This window comes from Ranitomeya variabilis, chromosome 4 (genome assembly GCF_051348905.1).
Source record: "Ranitomeya variabilis isolate aRanVar5 chromosome 4, aRanVar5.hap1, whole genome shotgun sequence".
Lineage (NCBI taxonomy): Eukaryota > Metazoa > Chordata > Amphibia > Anura > Dendrobatidae > Ranitomeya > Ranitomeya variabilis.
Genome location: NC_135235.1, coordinates 57,130,982 through 57,155,095, shown reverse-complemented (window position 1 = coordinate 57,155,095; position 24,114 = coordinate 57,130,982). Strand labels below are relative to the sequence as shown.

Below are 24,114 nucleotides of genomic sequence, written 5' to 3'. Positions count from 1 at the left end.
TGCAGTCCAATAGGTTGATGTAGCAGCTGGGGGCCTACTGAAGGACCCTAGGACTGCAGTCCAATAGGTTGATGTAGCAGCTGGGGGCCTACTGCCATTTTAGTATACTATCAGGCTCTGTCCTAAGTATTAACAAATATTTTGGAAATGAAATAAAGCTTTATTTTGTGGGGAAAAACAGCACTAAACACAATTTGTATTGTTGCATCTCTAACTATAAAATTAATATGATTTGTAACCCTGCACACTGAATGCCATAATGAAAAACAATGCCAGAACTGCTGCTTATCATTCATCCTGCCTTTCAACTTACCAAAAAGGTATGTGAACCCCCCCAAAATACTAATAAAGATGGCACATTAACCCCTTCATGACCTATGATGTACGTGGTACGTCATGGCGATTTTTTGCTCACAGAAGCAGTTTGCACGTGATCGCCACCAGATGATCAGCTAACATTATAGCTGACACCTGGCTCTCATTGCCAGGAGTGTTGCCCACACCGCTCCCAGCAGTTCAATTTGCTAGATGCTGCGATAGATATCAGCTGACATGTGCCTTTAACAGCCGCGGGTGGAATCACGATCCACCCATGCCTGTTAACATGTTAAATGTCGCTGTCAATCGCTGACAGTAGCATTTAACATGAAAGCGCCAGAAGTGTGTCATAAACCCCGCCCATCGGCGCTCATGTCACATAACCACAGGTTGCCACGACAATCTGGGTTCTGCAGGAAACCCCTACTGTTGTCATTGATGGATAGCTATGAGCGCTGCCCAGTGACTGCGATCATAACAGATGAGCATTTTAGCTACACATAGCAGAAGATCTCAGCTTCTGGTCTCCCATAGAGATTATTAAAACCAGTAAAAAGTGAAAAAAATGTTTTTAAAAATATATAAAATAATATATATATTTATATATATATATATATATATATATATATATATATATATATATATATATATATATATAAAAATAATATCTTTAGATCACCCCATTCAAAATAAAACAATTAATAAGAAATACACATATTTGGTATTCCCGCATTCAGAATTGCCTGATCTATCAATATGTAAAAAGAATTAATCCGATCAGTAAACGGCATAGTGAGAAAAAAATCAAAATGCCAGAATTACTTTTTTGGGTCTCCGCAACATTGCAATAAAATGCAATAACGGACGATCAAAAGATCGTATCTACACCAAAATAGTATCAATAAAAATGTCAGCTCAGCACGCAAAAAATAAGCCCTCACCCAACCCCAGATCACAAAAAATGGAGACGCTACGGAATTTTTTCCACTCGTAATGACCTGGAGAATCATAATGGCAGGACAGTTTATTTAGTGATCAGGGTAAAAAAAAATAAAAAAAAAACATTGTGGAATTGAAGTTTTTTTTGCAGTTTATCTGCTCTTTGAATTTGTTTCCTGTTTTCCCATATACTATATGGTAAAACCAATGGTTTCGTACAAAAGTACAACTTATCCTGTAAAAAACAAGCCCTCACATGGCCATATTGACCGAAAAATTAAAAAAAAGTAGGATAGGTCATGAATGTTTAATTGGTGGGGTGTGACAACCACACCCCCGTCGATCAGCTGTTCCCAGTGTCAGCAGCTGCCGGAACTGCTTAGTTATGGTACTGCACCCCTCCCCTTTTGATTTGAATAGGGGTGGATGTGCAGTACCGGCCGCGGCCACTATACAGACAGATCTGTGCTGTGCAGCTCCACAGCTGAGCAGTTCCTGCCGCCGTCAACACCGGGAACAGCTAAGGATAAGGCATCAATGTCAATCAACAATCTCTTTAAGTGTCTCGTCCTCTTTTTATTTAATTAATTTATGCAATTATGCGCAAAAAAAGTAGTTCATTGTAAAAATTCATTTTATACGTTTTATTAGTTTTCACCAGAAATCTGGTGTAATGTTTGAGCAGGGCCCTCACGCCTCTTGGTATCTGCTGCGGAATATGTTGGCGCTATAGAAATAGGAATTATTTTTATTGTGACTGTATCAAAAAAGTGGTGTCAAAGTCAAACACCAATCACCAAATAAATAAAAAAACAAAATGTATAAAAAAACAAAGCAGCTTTATCTAAAACATGACACATCAACCTGCAATGTCAAAAATGCAATAGAAACGCTTGTGAAAAAGTGTGAGTAACCTAATTTAGCTTTTGGGTGCAGAAAATCTGCAACATCAAAAAGCAGTAAATACTCATCGCGGGAACGTAGCCTTACAGTTATAGTAACCCATGTGGTTGAAACAGCATTCCTATTTGAAGTTAATTTTTATCCTGAATTAATATATTCAACAATTGCTCGAGTTACAATTTTGTTATTATTATTACTAGATGGTGGCCCGATTCTAACGCATCGGGTATTCTAGAATATGCATGTCCACGTAGTATATTGCCCAGCCACGTAGTATATTGCACAGCCACTTAGTATATAGCACAGGCCACGGAGTATATTGCAGAGCCCACGTAGTATATAGCACAGCTCACGGAGTATATTGCCCAGCCACGTAGTATATACTCACCTTCCGTCCGCAGCTGTCACCGCCGCATGTGCTGCGCTGTTTCCTGCTGTCGCGGCCATCATCAATGAACGCGGCCGTCATCACTGACCGCGGCCGCTAATTTAGTCCATGACTTTTGGCCGCGGTAGGTCCAACAGCGCCCATGGTCCCGGCCGGCTCCGCCTTCCTCACGGTGACTCTGCCCCCTTTGCAGCGCTGACCGCTGCCGCTAATTTAGTTCCTGGCTTCTGGCCGCGGTACACCCAACAGCGCCCATGGTCCCGGCCGGCTACGCCCTCATGGACTCCGCCCCCTTTGCAGCGCTTCTGGCCAGGCCTGTATGGAGTGGGCGGGGACTCGCTCTGCATACCTCCTGGCCTCTCCTGCCCTTTGTCTACGCTCACTGGCTGGCCGCGACCAATGAATATCCACGACAGACAGAAAGACGGAACTGACCCTTAGACAATTATATAGTAGATTATTATTTATTATTATAGCGCCATTTATTCCATGGCGCTTTACATGTTCTTATTAGTGATGAATGAACGTGCTTGGATAAGGTGTTATCTGAGCATGCTCGGGTGCTAATCGAGTGACTTCGGCGTGCTCGGAAATTATGTTCCAGTCCCTGCGGCTGCATGTTTCACCGCTGTTCTACAGCCACAACACCTGCAGGGATTGTGTAAGGCTACGTTCACATTAGCGTTGTGCGACGCAGCGTCGGGCGCCGCTGCGTCGCCGCATGCGTCATGCACCCCTATATTTAACATGGGGGCGCATGGACATGCGTTGCATTTGCGTTTTGTGACGCATGCGTCGCTGCGGCGCCCGCGTCAGGGCGCACAGGACGCAGCAAGTTGCATTTTTTGTGCGTCCAAAATCAAGCAAAAAAAGGACGCATGCGTCACAAAACGCTGCGTTGTGCATGCGTTCACATTTGCGTTGTGCGTTGCGTCGCCGACGCTGCGGCGCACAACGCAAATGTGAACGTAGCCTAACAAACAGACATTCCCTACATGTGTTGCAGCTGTCGAACAGCCGTGAGACATGCAGCCGCGGGGACTGGAACATATTTTTCGAGCATGCTGAAGACAGTCGGTTAGCACCCGAGCATGCTCAGATAACACCTTATGAGAGCACGTACGCTCATCACTAGTTTTTATCAAAGTCACATTACAGCCAATACGAGCTGCTGCATTGACACATCACAGGCCGCTATAAGCAACGCTCTCCAGTCTGCTCCCTACTTGCCAGGCAAAAATCCAGTGTTTAGATTCCTCACATTCCTGAACAGTTGTAGAACTCACTGCCCTGAATTCTCCAGTAATGAATTGGCCGTAACATCATCAACAGTCACAGACACCTAAACCGAGAACTCACACTCCTACTGGATGATCTGTGTTTTCTTCATAAGTTCATTGATGCTTCTAACCTCATATTCCTGTAGGAATTATGTAACTGATAATTCTTCAATCAGAGATTATTAGTATCTGGTTCATACGAGTTTTAACAGAATATATTATGGAAGATGAGGTTTCATTTTAATAGTTATAAAAATAATCGGAGATCAGTTTATCACACACTTTCTTTGAGGACTTTTTAAAGGAAATATATATTCAGAAAGTAACATCCTGTGATTTTTCAGCGACCTCATTATTATCACAGACACAATAACAATGACATGTAACACCTATACATACAGCTAATACACAATGACCTTTGCACACGCTCATTAGATGCTTCAATACAGAGCAGTCATGTACAGAGTCTGTCTATTGCTGCTTTTGTACATGAGGATGTCCGGAAACAACAGGACACATGTGTCTTGAATATCCACAGTGGTCTATGTTAAAATTGCGAGACTTCAAATTTGTATTTTTAATACATATTGTGATATGGAAAAAAACATTTACAGTATATTTTTTAAAAATACATTTCATATAAAAGCCTGATTTAAAGCAATAGGTCATTTTTATTTATTTTTTTATTGTGGATCTGTCATCAGATTTCATGATGCAAACTGATAACCCCTCAAAAACCAATCAGAAAACACTTTGGTAGCAGGATATTGATGCCATACACGTTGGGATAAGTTGTCAACATCAGATCGTTGGACCCACACCCGCCAGCTAGTTATAAGATCTGGCGACATTGCAGCTCCATTCAATACGTTGACAGTTGACATATAGCCACCACCAGAGCTTATAACAGCTGATCAGTGGGAGTGTCTGGTGTCGGACCCCCAACAATCTCATAATAATGACTTGTCCAGTAGACAAATCATCACTGTCCAATAACAAATTGAATACATTGCTAAATAGATCTCTTACACCTAGGTAAGGATGCTGTATTTACATAGTTAAAAGTCCTTCTGACATGGCAAACATCTAGCCTGATAGACAGATCCTCAGTGTCCCTCCTCCCTGCTGCAGCTGAGATCTCACTCTGCTCAGTACAAGCTGCAGATGTCAGGCTGTGGAAGCGGAGACTGAATACACTTGTACTCATAGGATATTTCAATCTATATTTGAAAGCATACAATGCTTTCAGGATTATACACCAACATCATCAAATCTACTTGTTTGCATTATAAAATCTGGTGACAGATCTTCTTTAATGCAATTTTCTTATTTTATTTTTTTACAGTATTTAATATACATTATGTATATGTGCATAATACTAACCATAATATATACCACATTATTGCAGCAAATAGCTGCATATAAATGATCAGAATTGTGCAAGTATGGCTGTATCCGGCTAGATACGAATACAATTCTTTGTATTTTCTTCTTACCTGCTCTACTATACTTCCATGACGAGTTTGGTTCGGTATATAACGTGTTGTAACCTCAGGAGGTCCTGCATTACAAAATACGAAAAAAAAAATCCGACTTTTTTTTCAAATAAAATTTCACTACATACAAAAAGTCATGTACACATTATATACAGAGACGACCATTAAAACCTGGAGAACCCATTAAACAAGTTATTTGATGTGAAGCTTGAACAGTTAAAATATTAACAAAAATACTAAGCAAAAAATGCTTTCTTTCTAGATTTGCGTCTTAAAAAAAAAATTATATAAATTACACAGAAATTTTTCTCGCTTAAAACAAAGTCTCATACAGCCACATCAGCGAAGAAATTAAATGCAAAAATGAACAAAAAAAATGGCCATTCATTAGTGTCCTTTGACACCTTGTAATTAAAGGGATAAGTTGTGCGTGCTGCCAGTAAAGAGTTAAGAATGGATCTCAAATAGTTGGGGATCCACTTGCAATTTCAAGTGCTAGTGCTTTTTGTTTTGTTAAATAATGGTTGCTCATTTATTCTGGGGGAGTCCAGCAGGTGAACCTATGGACCAGGCATTTATATCAAAGGTATTCAACCCCTCACAAAGTTATCAGAAAACCCCTTTATGCGTTAAAAGGGTTGTTCGCTTGCAAGTTATTGATGATCTATCCATGGGATAAGTCATTAATATCAAATTAGTGGTGGGCTGACACTTGGCACCCCACCAAGTGTGCTTGCTTCTAACAGCTGATCAGTGGGAGTGCTTGGTGTCAGACCCCCAACTATCTGATATTGAAGACTTATCCATATGGCATCAATATTTTGTGACCGGGCAACCCATATATATCAAATATTCATTTTAAATGGATGTTGGAAGCATATATGTGTCATTTATGTACAGCATCCAATCCAGGGTGTTCAATCAAAAGGTTTATTCCTCCATCAAATGAAGAACATTTCGACCTGTTATGCTATGTTCACACATTGTATTTTTGCAGCGTTTTTTTAATGCAACTTTTTAGCTGCTTTTCACAGCACCAGCAAAGTCTGAGGCTACTTTCAAACTAGCGTTAACTGCATTCTGTCACAATGCGTCGTTTTGCCGAAAAAACGCATCCTGCAAAAGTGTTTGCAGGATGCGTTTTTTCACCATTGATTTACATTAAGCGACGCATTGTGACGGATTGCCACACGTCGCACGACGGATGAGTCATGCAGTGGCGGACCGTCGGGAGCAAAAAACGCTACATGTAACGTTTTTTGCTCACAACGGTCCGCTTTTTCCGACCGCACATGCGCAAAAATGCATCCGCTGCCCGTTGTGCGGCGGAGACAACGCTAGCGTCGGCCCGACGCACAGCGACGGGCCGAGCCCGACGCTAGTGTGAAAGTAGCCTGAGATTTCAGAACTCTCATGCATACAACTTTTTTTTTCCCCCCCTTGACTGTTTTTCGTCAAAGAGCTGCGTTTTTGCAAAATGCAGCCTGTCACTTCTTCCAGCGTTTTCTCAGCGTTTTTCACCCTCTGAAAATAATAGGTGATGGAAAAAATGCAGGTATTAGGTTTTGCTGCGTTTTTGGTGCCGAAAAACAAAAACGTAAAAAAAAAAACAAACAAAAAAACAAACAAAAATGCTGCAAAAAAAGCAGCACTCAGCAAAACCTGCTTTTTTACGATGCTTCTTTACTGCCAAAGGAGTAGGTATTGCTGCGGAAAATAATGCATAATAAAATGCAACGTGTGAACATAGCCTTACAGGTCTTTATCAACACTTGATAAAGAACTATAACAGGTCGAAACGTTGTTCATTTGATGGCAGAATAAATTTTACCGATTGATTTAACACCCTCGATTGGATGCTGCCTACCTGTACATTTGCTGCTATACTTCCAAGTGGGTTCCTTGGAGATTTTGGACGTGTGTCCCCCTCCGTGAGTGATGCCAGCTACCTTTTTCTGGATAAACAGTATGTAATAATCTTATGGTGTCATCATAACGTAAGCTGTACCAGTAACACTAGGTTACTGAGATGGTTTAATGTGATTGGATTTTGGGTCCAGGTTTTTTGAGTAACCAAAAACTGGCTGGGAAAAGTTGATCCTATGATCCAGTCTATGGTTTACAAGCCTATTAGCATCATCTGGATTAACTCAGCAGTGTGGAGTGCGTTGAAACTGGAGAAAGGCAGATCTGCTGGTTAGCCTGCTCTTCAAAGAGAGGTGTGCAGGAGCCGAACAGTGGTGTTTGTTTGGTGAACACGTTTAATACAAGTGTGAGCTGCTGCTGGGAATACCGAGGTTGTTAAGGCAGCTACATTTATGTGGTTTCAATCTGCCCGAAGTAAAGGACTGTTTATGTGATCTATTGATACTGAAGGAAGGTTGTTTTTCATTTGGAGCCGTAAAGTTTATGATGAACAATAAGCTACATAATGTTTTGATATAAAACCCTGTGCCACGCATATCCAAGCGGCTACCCGAGAGCGTGAATCCCCACAGTCGTAATATTACATGTCAAATCACCCGTATCAGCCATATGGACAGTTTTTTTTTTTTAAGGCTGAGTCACCAATTGTGATGTAACAAATTATTATGTAATAGTAAGATGTTTTCCTGTAGTTAATTTTCATTGTCAGTCAGTGCCGGTGTGTGATTACAGCCGCCGCTCACTATGTACAGAGCAGTGAGTGAAGCTGCGCGGACCGCACCCTTACGTCTGAAACCCGGAGCTGCCAGGTGGCATAAAGTTCATTTTCTCCTGGCAGCGCTATTAAACTGTAGATTTGCCCCAATTTGGCCATCTAGGTCTAAAGAGACCATTTTTCTTATCAGGACCTTTGCACAGCACTCAGAAGCTGTATAGTCGCTTTCTTTACTGATCTACACAGTGTTTTACCTGATATCAAACCAAGTTAAAGGCCATCTGTAAGAAGGATCAAACCTCCTAATCCATCTGTAAGGGCATGTAGGTCATAGAAACTTGAATAAAATGATACCATGACATCTGAGAGAAATCCACTTTTTTTTCTATATGTAAATAAGCTGTTAAGATCTATGGGCCAGACATAGATCTCCCCGAGAATCTGCCTCCAGTGCTTGTTGTAAATGAAATAGGGTGTTACCAGTTTGATATGTACTTGTTGCTTTCTGCTCTCTGGATCTCACAGCAGAGCTGTGGGTGATTAAAACTGACATATTTCAGCATGAAACACATCTGCAGGTGTCTTTTCAGTGCTTCAGCTTCCATCTCACAGGCTGCCAGTGCTGGAATACAGCAGAGCTGTGAGAGCTGCAGAAAATGTGTTTGTAATGAGGCAAATTTCTGAGTTAGTTACATGTTTCACATTGACAACACCCAATTTTATTAAAAACCAGCTCTGGAGGCAGATTCTCATACAGATCTGTGTCCCGCCCATAGAGCTTAACACCTCATTTACATATTAAGAAATTATGAATTTCTCAGGAATAAGACAAGAGATTGCAGATATCAAGGGGTATTTTTTTTCAGTTTCCTATGACCTACATGCCCATATAGGTGGCTTAGAAGGGTTGAATCTACTGACAGAATCCCTTGAGTAACCTTTTCTGGTATAAAATATAATGAAAATATACTTACTTTGTACCGGTATGAAGTTCGGTTTAGTGAGATGAAATGGTAACCTGAAAAAGGTTTTAATCAATTTGTTAAATGTATTAAAGTTTTAAAGTTTTGACAACCAAATTGTTATTTTTTCAAAGTTTCAGCAAAGTGTGCTACATCTGTACGGCTCGATAGTTGTGCAGCCGAACCATTCAATGCCTACGAGACTGACACAAATAGCAGAATACATGCCTAGCTCCATCAGGCCATTGAATGGGTAATATAAGTCTTTAGTGGGAAAACTTCTTTCAGGCAATATATAAATGAGAAAATGATCAGATGTTTAAATCAGACTTTTATGTTCAATATATTCCTTACCATTTTTTTTTTCAATATTCCATATCATTATAAAAAAATCTGCAATTTTCTCACTGACCAATAGGCCCTAGACTCCCTTTTTTCTGTACAGATGACTTTTCAGCAGTCTTTTACACACTATATTGCACTGAAAGTTAACACTTTTATTAATAGATAACACAGGATACACCATTCACAATAGGTGATGTCACAGCTCACCTCCTCACCCTCCCTTCCTAATTCCCTTTGTCTCTATGAGAGCATGCCTAGATAATACTTCTATGCAAATAATTAGGGTCCGAATCAGTATATTGCTAATATCTATGTAGCTGCTGAAAAGAGCAGGAGATAGGAGTCAAACATAAGGCCAAGAAGATAGTTTGAAAATTGCAAGATGTTTTAATTATTATTAATATTGTGATATAAAAACAAATACCGGTACATTAAAACATAGAAACCTGATTTGCATGTTAAGGCATTTTTTTTATGACACATTCCTTTTAACCTCGTTAGATACAAGATGCCATTGCTTATCTATGTGATTTTACTCTAGCCTACAAGAAAGCTTAGACATCAGCAATTTACTTATGGGACGATTTATCATGTATCCCGAAAAAAGGAAAGTATGACATTAAATAAATGGAGAGATATTTTTTCTCTCTCCTAGGTTTATTTCATAGGTAAAGTAGATGAGTCGTCTCACTTTTTAGAATGACTTACTTTTGAGATACCGGTGGCCCCAGCGGAGGAGGCTCATTTCCTGCACTTTGTATTCTGGTGCGTTGGATAACTTGGGGCTTCTCTACAAGAGCAAAAATATTTAAAAAATAGAAAAGTTATTTCTTATTAAAAATAATCTTAATCAGCAGCTTATCTCCCCCAAAAAAACAAAAAGATTGGGCATTGGAGTTTAAATTGCCTGATTCTTCTCTTACTTGACATTTTTTGGATTTCCAGAAACAACAGGAAGTCTAAAAAAGCCCCAGTGGCCAGTGTGACAATTGCAAGATTTGCATTTTATATGTTTAATACAGCTTGTGATATTGAAATAAAAATACATTTAACACAAAAATCTTATTTAAAGTTAAGTAAATTTTTGATAATATATTCCTTTTAATGAACAGGATTGAAAAGGCATTTTTTTTCATTTTTGCCTTCCTGCAGTTAAGCAGCCATACTTTTTTTTTTCCTTTTATCATTCACTGATGCAAATGTATCACACTTAATTTTATGTGGGAGAAATTATTTTATTTTTTAGTACTTTTAGGAGGTTGAACTAAACTACTGTGCATTTTATATATATTTTTGGGAGATGCACATAAAAAAAAAAAAAAGTTTTTGGGATACTTTTTTTTAGCTTATATTTTATGATGTGCACCTTTCACAATAAATAGCCTGATTAATTCATTATTCCGGTTATTATGGCAGTGTGGATGCCATAATTTATCTAATATACATACACACATGCATACCCATATAATGCATTTGCAATAAAATTTACTTTATTCTAAAAAAAAATTATTGTTTTAATATTGATGGTTGTTTTCTCCTTTTTTTCCATTTTTCATAAAAAAATGTTAAAATACTTTTTCTATTTATGTGTGTTTGTTATATAATATGTCCCCGAAGAGGTGAAAAAAAATCTCTGGGGGACTTTTTTTTTAATTGCTTCCTTTTTCACTGTAACTGAGGCATCTTCTAGTCACTGGAAAAAAACATTGTACTACTGATACTTTACTTATTACAGAGAGCTAATTAATCGCCATGTGGATAACAAAAGATGGCAGAAATGGTGATAATCTGCTTAGGATTTTTCTCCAGGGTGCTAGATTCCAGGAGCATTAATATAGCCAAGTCAAAAGATGGCAATGCAGTCTTACAACTACAGATACCCACACTGCCCACCGTCAAAAGGCAATGGGCAGTCATTAAGGGGTTACATATCCTACTAGGGCTTTCTAACTAAGGCTAGGTTCACATAGCATTAAGTGCAGTCCATTCAACGCATACGTTAAACGGACTGCGCCACTCAAGTGCCTTTTAAAGATGGCGTTATGCGATCGCGCTAGCGCAGTTGCTCCATCTGTGCTAGCGGTGACGGACCCCGAGACGCTGCAGTCCGCGTCCGAGGGTCCGTCACAGAATGACCGCACATCACTAACGCATGCCGATTATGACATGCGTTAGCGATGCGCTACATAATGGCAGTCAATGGGTGCGCTAACGCATCCGTTACATAGCGTTACTGCCGCTATGTAACGGATGCCGTCAGCGGATAACGCAATGTGAACCTAGCCTTAGTAAATAGGTGTCCCATGTGTAGGAATGAAAAGTAGTCACCAAGGGCATTTCTAAAGCATCATTAGACTAATGTTGGCCGAACCTGTCCATATCGGCAGTCTAATGTGTATGGGGGATCCAGACAATTGACTTTCCGGGAGTTAAGGATCAGGCATGTCTAATTTGATGCGGCAATTCCTTTTGTTCTCTGACAGATAAGGGCGTCTCTCTGATAGATAACACAGGAGTAGTGATGTGCGGATCCATGGATGTTCAGGTCAGTCAGGTAGGACCAAATTTTATAAAAAAAAAAAAAAAAAAGTTTGATTTGGGTGCCAGAACAGTACCTGAACTTAATCCCGAACCCCATTCAAGTGAATGTGGGGGCCAGAACATCTGGAAGTTCCAATGCTGCCCTTTATGTGAAATTGTGGGAAACATCTGTTCTGACCAGCGGTAACCTTACTGAAGTCACCGCCGGTCACAGCTGCTGGCTATCGTGGTTCCCATTTTGTCAGGCTGCCGTCACACTAGCAGTATTTGGTCAGTATTTTACATCAGTATTTGTAAGCCAAAACCAGGAGTGGGTGATAAATGCAGAAGTGGTGCATAGGTTTCTATTATACTTTTCTTCTAATTGTTCCACTCCTGGTTTTGGCTTACAAACACTGATGTAAAATACTGACCAAATACTGAACGTGTGACGGCAGCCTCACACAGAGGACAGTGCGTGAGCCAGTTGGCTGTGACCAGCTGTGAAAAAGTTACAGCCAGTCAGGTGCCAGCAGATGACTACTCCTCTCTCTCACAGCGAGAGCAGGTTATGCTGATGAGATTATTCACCAGCTGGCACCTGTGCATAGTAAGAAAGATGTCAGCATCAGTGACACATATAATTACTGCAGTAGGTGTGTAGCTTACATGTATTAACCTAATAAATAAAATTAAAAAAATGGCGTGAGGTCCCCTATATTTTTAATAGCCATCCAAGGGAAGCAGACAGCTGGGGGCTGGTGTTATTATTCTCGGAAGAGGACGATATCCATGAAGCTTCCCAGACCATTAATATCAGCTGTCTGATGTGCCTTTACTAGTTATTAAAATGCAAAAAAAAAAATCACATGGGGTCTGCCCAATTTTTAATAACCAGCAATGGGCTAAGCAGACAGCTGCGGACTGATATTAATAGGCTGGGAAGGGGCCATAGATATTGGCCCCCTCCCAGACAAATAACACCAGCCCTCGGCCGCCCCAGAAATGGAGCATCCATTAGCTGTGCCAGTTTTGGCAGTTAGCCTCGGCTCTTCCTGCTTGCCCTGGTGTGTTGGGTGTGGGGTAATATTTTGGGGTTGATGTCAGCTGTGAATTATCTGCGAGCGGGAAGAGCTGGGCAAAGTGCCAGAATTGATGCATCTAATGAATGCTCTACTTCTGGGGTGACTGTGGGCTGCTTTTTTAGGCTGTGAAAGGCCCAATAACCATGTGCCTTCCCAGCTTGAGAATTCCAGCCTCCAGCTGTCTGCTTAACATGTGCTTGTTATGAAAATGCAGGGGACTCTATGCTTCTTTAAATAATTTAACCCCTTCACCCCCGGACCTTTTTCCGTTTTTTAGTTTTCGTTTTTTGCTCCCCTCCTTCCCAGAGCCATAACTTTTTTATTTTTCCGTCAATATGGCCATGTGAGGGCTTATTTTTTGTGGGACGAGATGTACTTTTGAACGATACCATTGGTTTTACCATGCCCTGTAACAGAGAACGGGAAAAAAATTCCAAGTGTGATGAAATTGCAAAAAAAGTGCAATCTCACACTTGTTTTTTGTTTGGCTTTTTTGCTAGGTTCACCAAATGCTAAAACTAACCTGTCATTATGATTCTCCAGGTCATTACGAGTTCATAGACACCTAACATGTCTAGGTTATTTTTTATCTAAGTGGTGAAAAAAAATTCCAAAGTTTGCTAAAAAAATTGTGCGAATTTTCCAATACCCATAGCGTCTCCAATTTTCGTGATCTGGGGTCAGGTGAGGGCTTATTTTTTGCGCGCCAAGCTGGCATTTTTAATGATACCATTTTGGTGTAGATACGTTCTGTTGATCGCCCGTTATTGCATTTTAATGCAATGTCGCGGAGACCGAAAAAACATAATTTTGGCGTTTTGATTTTTTTTCTCGCTACGCCATGTAGCGGTCAGGTTAATCCTTTGTTTTTATTGATAGATCGGGCGATTCTGAATGCGGCAATACCAAATATGTGTATGTTTGATTTTTTTTTTATTGTTTTATTTTGATTGGGGCGAAAGGGGGGTGATTTGAACTTTTATATATTTTTTATTTTTTTATATTTTTGAATACTTTTTTTTTTTGGCATGCTTCAATAGCCTCCATAGGACTCGATCACCTCTGCTACATAGAGGTGAAGTACAGATCACCTCTATGTAGCAGAAATGCAGGTGTACTTTGAACACCGACCACAGGATGGCACTCAAAGCAATCGGCCATCAACAACCATAGAGGTCTCAAGGAGACCTCTGGTTGTTATGGCAATGCACCGATGACCCCCGATCATGTGACGGGGGCCATCGGTGCGAGCACTTCCAGCCGCGCGGCTGGGAGCGCTAGTTAAATGCCACTGTCAGCGCTTGACGGCGGCATTTAACTTGTTAATGGGCGCGGGTGGAGCGCCCCCAGATGCAGGGCCGCAGGGCACTCGGCACCAGGCCTCTCTGTCTCGGTCTTGGGGTTGTCACGGTGGCCTGACCCGGTCCGTGACCCTGCTAAGGGGCGTCCAATTAAAGGTGGTGGTGCGTGGTGCGATGAAATAACGAAGACACAGGGTTGCAGTCTCTTTACCTCTTTACTGTAGGCTTCAGGATCTGCAATCCAGAGTACTGCTAACAGGGCTAGCTGAGACCGGCCGGTCCAAAGGCACATCCAGAGTTCCCTTTGCAGGTGGAAATCAGTGCCTACCTTCTAGCGCCTGTGTGTTGTAGTACTTCCCTGCTGAGCACGACGGGATAGTCCTCACAACTGTTGTGTCTGTTTCTGATGTTCTTTCCCACAGCTCTCGTTTCTATTCTGATGTTCGTTCTCTCCGTCCCCCAGATGATATGGCTAGGACGCACCCGTATGACGGGTAGGCCTGGAGTTCTTCCGGGACCCTAGTGTCACCCCTCTCCCACAATTGCCTCCTATGTCTGCTTAGGTGATTTAGGGGAGACAGCCAACCTATAATTAACTGTCCTGCCATTGGTTTGAAGTAATGCTTGGAGCCCAATACTTCCTCGGCGTTCCGGCCACCGGCTACGCGCCTCAGTAGGATGTTGCCTCAATCTTACGGCACGACTCCTACTGGTATTATCTCCTTTTTGCTGTGATCTCTTTTCTCACGTCTCCACAATAAACCTCGCTTCTTGTCCTTTCTTGAGATACCGCCGCAATGTAGTGCAGGCGCGGTTCCTTAACATTCTGTCTTGTTTGCTAGGTCCCCGTCAGGATCCCACCCCTGACAGGGACCCCCTGAATCTTCCCCTGCAACACCCTCTGCCACAGGATGTTGCCTGATTCCAACCCAGTCAGCTTCTCTCTCACTTCCTATCCAACGCCCAGTTTTACCAGATTGTGAGGAGTGGCCTAATACATAGAACCCTTTGCTCCCCCTGGAGGCCAGACTGTGAAGTGTATTGGTGCCTGTGATACCTGGTCAGGTGAACTCCTTCAGTGCAATCAGACGTATCATCACTCCCCTTAGTGGCAGAGCGATGTTACTGCAACGACCAGGTCTCTGGGGCGCTGCACGGGCAGATCGCGATTCCACTCGCGCTCATTGCACGCACATGTCAGCTGTACAAAACAGCTGACATGACGCGGCTTTGAGGTGGGCTCACCGCCGGAGCCCACCTCAAAGCAGGGGATCTGCCAGCTGACGTACTATTCAGTCAGCTGGCAGAAAGGGGTTAAAAAACATTGTATGGGACCCCCTGTTTTTGAGAACCAGCTAAGATAAAGCAGACAGCTGAGGGCTGCAGCTAATACTTGACATGGCTGTGATCGACGTGCCCACACTGGAAAAGCTTGTCGATTGGCTGCTGCCTTTTAACAAACTTTGTTGTGGCTGCCGAACCCGAACAGTAACAGACTTTCATGAGAAGTCCGGTACGGACACCAACTTTACTCTTCTGGTTTGCTCATTTCTACACAGAAGCGCTTGGCCGAACATACCATCCTGTGTATGGGAAAATCAGTTTAGATGGCTGCCATCTGAACGATTGGCAGAACCATTGTTTGGCCAACGGTCATCTAATGTGTACATCCAGCTTTACACTAGAGCACCCAACAGACTTGTGAATTAACCAGACAGTCTGGCACTGGCCCAATTTAATTACAGATGTTTGCAGCAGCGAGACATCATGTGATCAACTAAATATTGGGGGGACCCTTCTAATAGTCCAATGTATAATTGTATAAACAAATGTAGAAATAATTTTTAAATACAGTACGTTACAAAATATACGTACAATGCACTTTTTGCTATTTGAAACGTGTTCTGAAATAAGGCTTTATTAAAGTGAAATATGGCAGATACTTTATCAGCCGCTGTGTCACTTTAATGATCAAATAGGACAATAGAAACTACTGAAAGTCGGCAAAAAAAAATGCATTTCTTTAGATTAAAAATAAACTTACCAATATTGCTGCTGATATCCCTTTGGGGTAAAACCAGCACTGGTTTCTTGAAATAAAGAATAAGCATGGAGTTTTTAAAGCTGTAATTCTAGGTAGTAAACTGTATGTACATACTGATACACGGTCAACAGTAATGTGCAATTGGTGCTTCACCGGCTGGTCTGAAACGGTTACACCAAGGATGTTTAGGTAGTTAGTTGGCAAAGCATTGTGGTAGTTGTAGTTTCACATCAGCCAGAGAGCGGATTTGAAGAGATCCAGGGTTTCCATTTTATGCTAATGACCTGGAAATGCAGTGGGGTTGGACACTGCACTTATAGCTCTCCTGACATTCTCCCTATTCCCTGCCTGGCCTGGTGTCGGCCTCCGGTCTCTGATGTGCAGTTTCCTATTGTACAAGTGACCTGCCTCCCCTGTAAAAAAATTTGTGCAAGTCCTGGCAGTGTCTGAGATCTTCTACCAGAAGGGGGCGGCCCATTTGCAGATCGATAGTAGGGGTGTCACATGCACCACTGACAGTGCATGTACAGAATCTTGGGCAGGGGAGGTAGGTCACTGAGTCAAGAGTGAACTGTCAGCCAGACACTGTAGGCAGCCGGCGGGCAGGGAATAGAGAGAGAGGCAAGGAGCTGAAGGTTTAGTGCCCACCCTGCTGCACTTGCGGCTCATCAGCAAACAAATTACAAAATGCTGGATTTCTTAAATGCGGCAAAACAAAATTTCTCCAAGCAAGGTAAGGATTTAATCAGTGTTAAAAGGTCTTTACACATTATGACTAGTTAGCATTAGGGTCATTTTTTAGCAGTCAAAAATCCTGATGGCTGGTTCCCTTTAAGAAACGCTACAACCTTTATCACTAAAATTATTTGTATTTTTCTTTTTATGCTGTTGATTGAATTCGTACGCTGAACATTTCAGTGCTACAATAGTAGCCGTGTTCATGATGGCAACATATTCGTATCAATGCACACGATTTTGTAACAAAGCAATGTTCTAAAACTACACCATGGAAACCTCTGCCAGAAAAGCAGGGAGGGGTGACCGGCAGCCAATCAGCATGACCGGTGTCCACACTGTCTACATATTTACTGTAGAATGCCGGAGAGTCGCTGTGTTTAACCTCACTTTTCATTGCAAGTTACTAGACAATAGCAATTACCAAAAATTATCACTGTAACAATTGGAAAAGAATCTAAATAATCACATTAGTCTGTGGTGCGAGTACAGTAAAGCAGGATCATCTCCCGCATCTACTCTCATGGGTAACATGAATTTGCAGGATTTTAGTTTTTTTAGTTCACATTTCATATTCTTCCTTTTACGTATGGTCAACGTAAACCCCTTAGACCCTACCCAACTGGACAATTTTTTTTTACCCATTTTTAACTGCCCCCCCCCCCCCTTTTTTTATTTTAAGAACTATGGTGATGGGCATTGGCACTGGTGGCGGCATTTATGTGGCTAAACAGCAGCAATCGAACCCAACTGCATCATAAGAAACCAATTGGTGACTGCAGTATTAATGTGGCCAATAGCGTTAGTTTAGCTAGGGTCACTGTTAAAATTGTCTGGTTTCATATGCTGTACTGTTTCCTTGTGTGAATGCGCTAGATATGTCAAAATCAGACACTCAATCCTGAACTTCAGACACAATTTCTATGGGAAAGTCAGATCCAGATCCATACTAGTTGTCAGATTTTTTTTTTCCGGGGAGGTGGAAGGGGTTAGAAATAATTTTTTCACATTTCTTATTATTTTTTTTAAAAAACTCAGCGCCTCTATATTAGCACATTGAGATGGCATTGGTGTGTGTGCCAAATTACTATAAATATTTCACTAGAAAATAATCTTACCGGTTTCTGTGGGAGGAGGCTTATAGGCGGTTTAGGCCTTTTTGAGGAGACAAAAAGGGAAAACGCTTTACAAAAATGTAATGGCTCTGTCTTGATATTTTGTGCATTTGTACATTATTCCTTTTCTATCTTCTCATTTATGCCATACTTACAAATTTCGGGGAGAAGGTAATGGCTTGGGCTTTACAGCTGATTCAGGAGGGCTAACTGTTTTAAAAAACAAAAAAAATACAATAAATTATGTAAGTTAGACAGGTTAATGCGTAATTGCGTATGTCCAGATGCCTGGTGAATCATTCACAACTGGACACAAAAATGCCTATTTTTTAGGATGCAAATTGCCTCTTCAGAGAGGAAGAGGAATTAAACTCCATAGCGCCACTAGGGGGAAGCCACCAGGTGGCGCTATAGCGTTTAAGCACCCTTTCTCTCTGAAGAGGCAATTTGCATATTACATTTCCCAGAGGAGCATTGCACGGCGAATAAGCCTCCTTACGTTGGCATGCCAAAGCCGGTATGTCACTCTCCACAAGGAGAAACATTATCCCTTATTTTTTAGGATTACTGGAGCTTCTTCTTTTTTTTGGATAACAGGATTCTAAGAATTGAAACTCCTTCATGCCAGATTATTGAACTTTGCTTTATCTATAATATTAATAAAATATATCTATAGATTTATTTGCTGTATACATTCATTCCATGCTTGTTGACCAAAAAAAAAAACCAATATCTAGAAATGCCTGTGTATTTTCTTTTTTGGGCAAAATAAAACTCTTTCTCGTGATATTAAATGATTGGAAAATAATTTTTGCAAGAAAAATTCACCGCATTTAGGAAAGTTGCAGAAAAGCCTGAGATTTTCATAGTGAGTACTATTATGGCAGCATGCAGGTGAAAGTTCAGTGAATGATAGGAATACTTTAATAAGGCTTTATAGTTTTCGATAAGTCTCATGTTTGTTTTGGAAAATTAGCTGATGAGAGACCGTATATACAGTTAGGTCCATATATATTTGGACAGAGACAACATTTTTCTAATTTTGACTATAGACATTACCAAAATGAATTTTAAACAAAACAATTCAGATGCAGTTGAAGTTCAGACTTTCAGCTTTCATTTGAGGGTATCCACATTAAAATTGGATGAAGGGTTTAGGAGTTTCAGCTCCTTAACATGTGCCACCCTGTTTTTAAAGGGACCAAAAGTAATTGGACAGATTCAATAATTTTAAATAAAATGTTCATTTCTAGTACTTGGTTGAAAACCCTTTGTTGGCAATGACTGCCTGAAGTCTTGAACTCATGGACATCACCAGACGCTGTGTTTCCTCCTTTTTGATGCTCTGCGAGGCCTTCACTGCGGTGGTTTTCAGTTGCTGTTTGTTTGTGGCCTTTCTGTCTGAAGTTTAGTCTTTAACAAGTGAAATGCATGCTCAATTGGGTTGAGATCAGGTGACTGACTTGGCCATTCAAGAATATTCCACTTCTTTGCTTTAGTAAACTCCTGGGTTGCTTTGGCTTTATGTTTTGGGTCATTGTCCATCTGTAGTATGAAATGACGACCAATCAGTTTGGCTGCATTTGGCTGGATCTGAGCACACAGTATGTCTCGGAATACCTCAGAATTCATTTGGCTGCTTCTGTCCTGTGTCACATCATCAATAAACACTAGTGACCCAGTGCCACTGGCAGCCATGCATGCCCAAGCATCACACTGCCTCCGCCGTGTCTTACAGATGATGTGGTATGCTTTGGATCATGAGCTGTACCACGCCTTCGCCATACTTTTCTCTTTCCATCATTCTGGTAGAGGTTGATCTTGGTTTCATCTGTCCAAAGAATGTTCTTCCTGAACTGTGCTGGCTTTTTTAGATGTTTTTTTAGCAAAGTCCAGTCTAGCCTTTTTATTCTTGACACTTATGAGTGGCTTGCACCGTGCAGTGAACCCTCTGTATTTACTTTCATGCAGTCTTCTCTTTATGGTAGATTTGGATATTGATACGCCGACCTCCTGGAGAGTGTTGGTCACTTAGTTGGCTGTTGTGAAGGGGTTTCTCTTCACCATGGAGATTATTCTGCGATCATCCACCACTGTTGTCTTCCGTGGGCGCCCAGGTCTTTTTGCATTGATGAGATCACCAGTGCTTTCTTTCTTTCTCAGGATGTACCAAACTGTACATTTTGCCACTCCTAATATTGTAGCAATTTCTCGGATGGTTTTTTTCTCTGTTTTCACAGCTTAAGGATGGCTTGTTTCACCTTCATGGAGAGCACTTTTGACCGCATGTTTACTTCATAAGAAAACCTTCCAAATGCAAGCACCACACCTCAAATCACCTCCAGGCCTTTTATCTGCTTAGTTGAGAATGACATAATGAAGGGATTGCCCACACTTGTCCATGAAATAGCCTTGGAGTCAATTGTCCAATTACTTTTGGTCCCTTTAAAAAACAGGGTGGCACAGGTTAAGGAGCTGAAACTCCTAAACTCTTCATCCAATTTTAATATGGATACCCTCAAATGAAAGCTAAAAGTCTGAACTTTAACTGCATCTGAATTGTTTTGTTTAAAATTAAATTGTGGTAATGTCTATAACCAAAATGAGAAAAATGTTGTCTCTGTCCAAATATATATGGACCTAACTGTATAACGGATATTGGGCACATACTTTGTATATAGTAGATACAGTGTGATCCTTCTGCTGTATAATTCCCAAGCTGCAGAAATTTTCATCTGAATTGTGTCATTTCCAATGAATGCTTCAGTTGCATAACTTTCCGCAACAAAACTGGCAGCAAGTTCGCAACGTGTGAACAATTCCTTAGACGGTAACATTTTAAACAGTAAAACAAAACAGTCCAGTTGACTTACAATCCTCACATACTTCATATTCGTCCTGGTCCTGAAAATATATATGAGAATATTTATGTAGTTTTTTGGGATTTTCATTTTTTACCATTTTACTTAGCATAGTGTAAGTTTCTGTAAAACTCTTTGTACGGGCCTACGGTCAACGTTTTTAAGGTCGAATTTTAATGTGTAACTGCAGTGAAAGATTAATACTTCAGAATGAACTTAGAACCATTTGAGCAGTACTTGTGCAAAGGTCTTTCCTTTTAAAGGGAATCTGACAGCATCAGCCATTATCTGCCACTAACCGCCACAGGGGAAGTGGAGCTCCGCTCGCTGCTGTTAAGCTATTCAATGTCTTGGACAATCTCCAACAGTGGTATTTAATGTGTGCCGGGGAGGCGCGTCCCTCCACGTGCCCATTGGCGCACCTGTGATGTCATCACCGGGCACCGATGGCTTGCCATGAAAGTTGGGGGTCTGTTGAAAATAATCCCTCACACAACCCCATGTCCTGAAAATTACCAACGTTATGGGTCTCGAAAAATGGCGACACAAGAAAATTTTCTTTTTTACGAATTTCTGAAATTTTTCCATCACTTCAATATTATTATTATTATTATTATTATTACTACATTATTAATAAAAAATATATATGCATATTTGGTATCTGTGTAATCGTACTGACCTGGAGAATCATACTGCCAGGTCAGTTTTACCTTATAGTAATTAAAACCTGGTAAAAAATAATACAAAAAACTATTGTGGAATTGCACTTTTTTTCCTCCCAAATTTCAACGCACTTGGAATTTTGTTTCTTCCTTTTAGCGCATCACATGATAAAATGAATGATGTCATTCAAAAGTAAAACTCGTCCCGCAAAAAAAAACAAGCCCACATATGGCTATTATTTGCTAGGCTCACACATATACAGTGCCGTACACTGAGCAATGAGTCAGAACTTCTATCCAGAATCCAAGACAAAGTCTCGACAGAGCCATTCACTACTATAAAGCTGTCGGACTCATTTTGGGGTTTGTTTGTCCTCCATACCGAAACTGATGAACACTGCGGGGATGGAGGCCAAAGTGACGTATTCGTTATCCCCATAACAGAGACGGAAACTGTGCAATAACTAATAATATTTAGAATGAATGATAACTGAATGGTGTAAAAACAAACAAACAAAAAGCCTGAATATTTTGGGGGAAAATATCTCCATATATTCATAAAAAATAAAAAATAAGTTCATTGGCAAAGTACAACTTGTCTACAGAAAACAAGACCTCATTCAGCCTTACCGGACCAAGAAAAAAACAACTTTATGATTCTCAGAATATGTTTTCAAAAACTATGAATGCACAAACATAAGCATCCTGCTGATTTATGCCGACATGCCGTCATTACATAAAATCAGTTGGGATCAAATACCCCAGTGTTCTCTTTTGGGATTGCACACATACCGTATTTGATGGAGGAAATATTTTAGGTGGTAATAATGCCCTAAAATAAAAGTAAAGAAATCAAACATTAGGTTTTAGTTTATTAAAATTTTTAATGTTATTTAAAAAGTAACAGTTGTTATAATTTTTATTTCCTAAATCAATAGTACACAGGGAAATTAGAATCTTTGTAATATATCTCATCAGATAGATGTTTCTTTCCCCTCATCATTTTCAAAATTCTTAATTCCAAGGTAAAATCTGTATGGAGTGAGGACAGGTTTGAAGAGTGTAGGAAGACGAGGAGGGAGGAGCTAGTCTCTAGCTCCTCCCTTCTCCCCATCCCCTCTACATAGAATCTTATCGGCACCAACTGTCTTCTCCTATCTCAGTAATGAAACAATCTGTGTTCATTGAATATAGATTTTACCCAGGAATTGAGACTTTTGGGAATGATCAGTCCAGGAGGAGAAAGAAGCAGATTTCTCAGATAAGATATATTTCAAAGTTGCTTATTTTGGCACGTCCTATTGATTTATGAAATAAAAGTGTTGGTTACTCTTTAAAGAGGTTAACCAGGACTTTTTTCTTTTCAAACTACGGGCCTAAGTATTAACACTCAGGTAATTGCTACTGCTACCTTCCTGCCTGTCGGGCCTGGTGCTGATCTCTAACGGCACAAAGTGGTCACAGATCACTACTGTTGGCTTCCACTAACGTCCTGTCGACAGAGCAGCGGCTTTTCTTACACTCTGCTCTGGCGACATCATGCTGATTGACAGACGACTACCTGCGGAAAGTTGGCTGCCAATCAGCATGATGCTAGCAGCCACACCCCGTCAACAGAGCAGGCCAGAAGAGGAGAGCTGCTCTGCTGATGTGGAGCCGCTGTATTTCTCTGTGATCGTGCTAGGTAGAACAGGCAAGAAGCTAGCAATCTACCTGCCTGTGGTTTTTTTACTCAGGGTCTTAAAAGTAACAAAAAAAACAAACCTGTCCTAAACCCATTAATCAGACAAGGTTCTGTTCACATGTGTGTCGGAGGCTTCATCCACATTGGGAATTTACCTTGATCCACCAATAAGAAGCTGCTCATTTATCATGTCAATGACCTGATCAGCCTATATATTATAAGTATATTGCAAATTTCTGCTCTTTTTCAGTAGGAGGCATGATAAAATTTTAACTAACGACATTTTAATCATTATCCATAGATGATCTGGCTGAAATCATGGCCAAGGGGTTGCACCTTCCCCACCCTCACATTTATCTACCAAAATTGCTTACTTGTTTAGTATAAGGACTACATTGAACAGATGCTAAGTATTTCTTATCTTTATTTGCTGTGTAGTTAAATGTGGTCTATCGTTCCCTGTTATCAGCCATCTCAGGCTGTGAAGCCCTTTTCAGTTCTGCCTTATAGTCAAGTTTTCATCACGTAATCATTTGCTGAACAATAACTTTTATTTGATCGATGGCGACCAAACACTTGTCGGCTTTAACATTCTAGAACACCGACACCTAGAATTTGCCTATAAAGGCAAAGCAAACTGCTACTTTACATACTTATACATATCCCTCAATCGTCACAGTCATAAGACTGGGTGCAGCAATTATATGTTTAATAGACTTTTATATACCTCGTAGGCGGAGAGGGGGTTGGATTTGGCTGAAAAAGGAAAAAAATAAACAATTTCTAATTATAGGATACATTAATCATGAGCAGAGTTGTACGGCTGATATAAAGC

General features: G+C 40.7%; 1 protein-coding gene across 7 annotated transcripts in view; it reads right to left on the bottom strand.

Annotated features, from left to right (window-relative positions):
• The window catches only part of BLNK (B cell linker), a 244,067-nt gene that overhangs the window by 6,942 nt on the left and 213,011 nt on the right, over positions 1 to 24,114 (bottom strand). For all 7 annotated transcript variants that reach the window (XM_077258545.1, XM_077258546.1, XM_077258548.1 and 4 more), the window contains 9 exons: positions 24,007 to 24,035; positions 22,388 to 22,427; positions 20,946 to 20,976; positions 18,228 to 18,282; positions 18,076 to 18,112; positions 16,223 to 16,268; positions 9,981 to 10,062; positions 8,940 to 8,983; positions 5,325 to 5,389 (listed from right to left, as the gene is read on the bottom strand). In XM_077258545.1, coding sequence (XP_077114660.1) covers positions 5,325 to 5,389; positions 8,940 to 8,983; positions 9,981 to 10,062; positions 16,223 to 16,268; positions 18,076 to 18,112; positions 18,228 to 18,282; positions 20,946 to 20,976; positions 22,388 to 22,427; positions 24,007 to 24,035 — 429 coding nt within the window. The remainder of the gene's footprint in view (positions 1 to 5,324; positions 5,390 to 8,939; positions 8,984 to 9,980; positions 10,063 to 16,222; positions 16,269 to 18,075; positions 18,113 to 18,227; positions 18,283 to 20,945; positions 20,977 to 22,387; positions 22,428 to 24,006; positions 24,036 to 24,114) is intronic.